Raw genomic sequence first — 2184 nt, 5'->3', positions numbered from 1 at the left:
TTGTTGCAATATATTATAACAAGCAATCTAGATAAATAGCTATTACTAAAATGAACGGGGGGAAAAACCCACATAATATAAAAAATTATTTGCGACTGATTATTGGTACTTGAAGCTGCTCATTCATTAAAGGCCTGGTGGGTTGTGGTGACTTTTGGCGGAGGACAACCACCGCATTTGTCACAGTTGAGACACAGCCCGTTAAATTTTTGTTTTCTTCTGTTAATTTTCTAATTTCGTCCTTTGCTCTATCCAATTCTTTCCTCAACTCATCTCTCTCCTTCTTCAGTTCTTCTGCCTTATTCCTCTCTTGATTGCTCTCCTTTTTTCTTTCCTCTTTCATTTTCAAAACCTCTCTCTCCAATTCCACAACCCTTCTTTCTGCTGCCCTCTTCTCTTGCTCTCTCTTCTTTTCTCCTGCCTGCCCCTCTTGCTCTTTCTTCTTTGCTGCTGTCTGCTCTATCTGCTTGTTCTTCTCTTGATACTTCTTCTCAACCTCCTCTCTCCGCCTCCTCTCCGCTTCATACCTTTCTTTCCATTCTTCATTTGCCCCCCTTCTTTCCAAGTCTTCCCTTAATCTTCTGTTCTCATTGGTGTAGTATTCAATTATTTTCCCTTCTTTCACAACTACAGTTGCGAGCTCCTGCTCGGCACTGCATGCATTAACCTCCTGGGTAACAGAAATTGACATTAGAATGCTGAAGAGTAGAAATATAAATACCAACCAACTGCAACACTTTACTTGCACTTTAATATGTATGTAAGTAGCAAAGTATGATATTTACCTTTGCTTGCTGTGGTGACTCTGGTAAGAGATTGTCGGGTCCTGATCGTTCCTGGATTCTTTCCTAAAAGTGGAGAGGAGTGAAAGAAAGTAAAATAATAATAACCTATCAAGAAAAATACACTGCATATTATGCGGCACTTGGCTCAAAATAACAACTTACTTTTCTTGTGCGCTGTCTTGGGGTAGGGTCTTCATTTAGAACAAGGCTGCAATTTAACAACAAAAAAATAATTAGCACCACAATTAAAAGCATTTGTGCAAAAACAAAAAAATAAAAATAAAGATACATGGAAGAAGAGAAAGTTTAACACACCTGCTCAGCTCCTCCAAGGTATTCTCCGATAACTTCAAATTGTTCTTCAAATGAGGAACATCTTTAATTAAGTTCCTGAATTTCTTTTTGAGGCCAAGGGATGTTCTGTTTGGTTGGAAATACTAGATAGACAAGAAGCCCAGACAACACCAAATTAATATGGTTTTAAAAAAGATATACTTGTTCTTTTCTTCTTATCCTGATTGGTGCATTCACCAATCATACACAATCATGTGTGTGACTTTCATACTCATTGAGATCAATTGATGTTTCTAAATCAAGCCACACCAAGTACAAGTACAGTCATTCTTTTTACCTCATAGTATATGCCCAGTGAGAAATGAAATATTGGACTGATATCAGAACGTTATCATTTGACAATTTTCGCATCACTTCTGACACAACTGACACATATCTGATATTTGATATCGTTTCAATTTCGGTCTGATATTTCAAGTAAGGGGAGGTTAAGAACAAGTAAAAATTGAAATAGATAAAAATATTGTTAAGGGAGACACGCCCCTTTAAAAATGAAACGAGTGCGCTACGGGTGCGATGCGAGCGCGAGTCGAGAGCACGGCGAGCGCAGATCGAGTGCGAGGCGAGTGCACCACGCGAGCAGAGTAGGTGCACCGCGAGAGCACAGGGAGAGCACGGCGGGAGCGATGCGGGAGCAGAACGCGAGCGGTTCGCGAGCGGAGCGGGAGCGACACGGGTGCACTGCACGAGCACGGCAAGTGCGCCGCGCGCATAGGGGTGCGTGATGACCGCCTGCTGCACCTCGCGATTTTGACGCTTCGAAACAAATTATTGAGTCGTCAGTTGGTCAAAGTAAATGTATTTCTCTTATTTTTAGAACTGCGGAACTCGTCCTGCGCAGTTTCACGAGTTTCCGATGAGCAAGAACCCAAAGTGATATGTGGAATGGTTACGTACGTAAGTTGAGGGGGGGGGGCAGTATCACTAGTTATAATGAAAGATCCAATTCATTTTCCTTTTTTCGTGTCATTTTGATTAGTTATAGCCAATTCACCGGGCAGAAAGAGACGGACAGCGGTCTGGATCTCCCGAGAGGTGATGGTGG

General features: G+C 41.7%; 1 protein-coding gene across 1 annotated transcript in view; it reads right to left on the bottom strand.

Moving 5' to 3' along the window:
• Window positions 1-2184, bottom strand: part of LOC113209071 (capping protein inhibiting regulator of actin dynamics-like) — a 9096-nt gene continuing 6912 nt past the window's right edge. The window contains exons 3-6 of the mRNA XM_052268813.1: window positions 1101-1222; window positions 948-993; window positions 786-848; window positions 1-670 (exon numbers count right to left, since the gene is read on the bottom strand). Of these exons, the coding sequence (XP_052124773.1) occupies window positions 86-670; window positions 786-848; window positions 948-993; window positions 1101-1222 (816 nt within the window). The 3' untranslated portion in view covers window positions 1-85. The remainder of the gene's footprint in view (window positions 671-785; window positions 849-947; window positions 994-1100; window positions 1223-2184) is intronic.

Source organism: Frankliniella occidentalis, unplaced genomic scaffold (assembly GCF_000697945.3).
Source record: "Frankliniella occidentalis isolate FOCC.00 unplaced genomic scaffold, Focc_3.1 Scaffold77, whole genome shotgun sequence".
In the NCBI taxonomy this organism is placed as follows: Eukaryota; Metazoa; Arthropoda; class Insecta; order Thysanoptera; family Thripidae; genus Frankliniella; species Frankliniella occidentalis.
The sequence above is the reverse complement of the archived record's forward strand: the minus strand, read 5'-3'. Positions and strand labels throughout refer to the sequence as shown.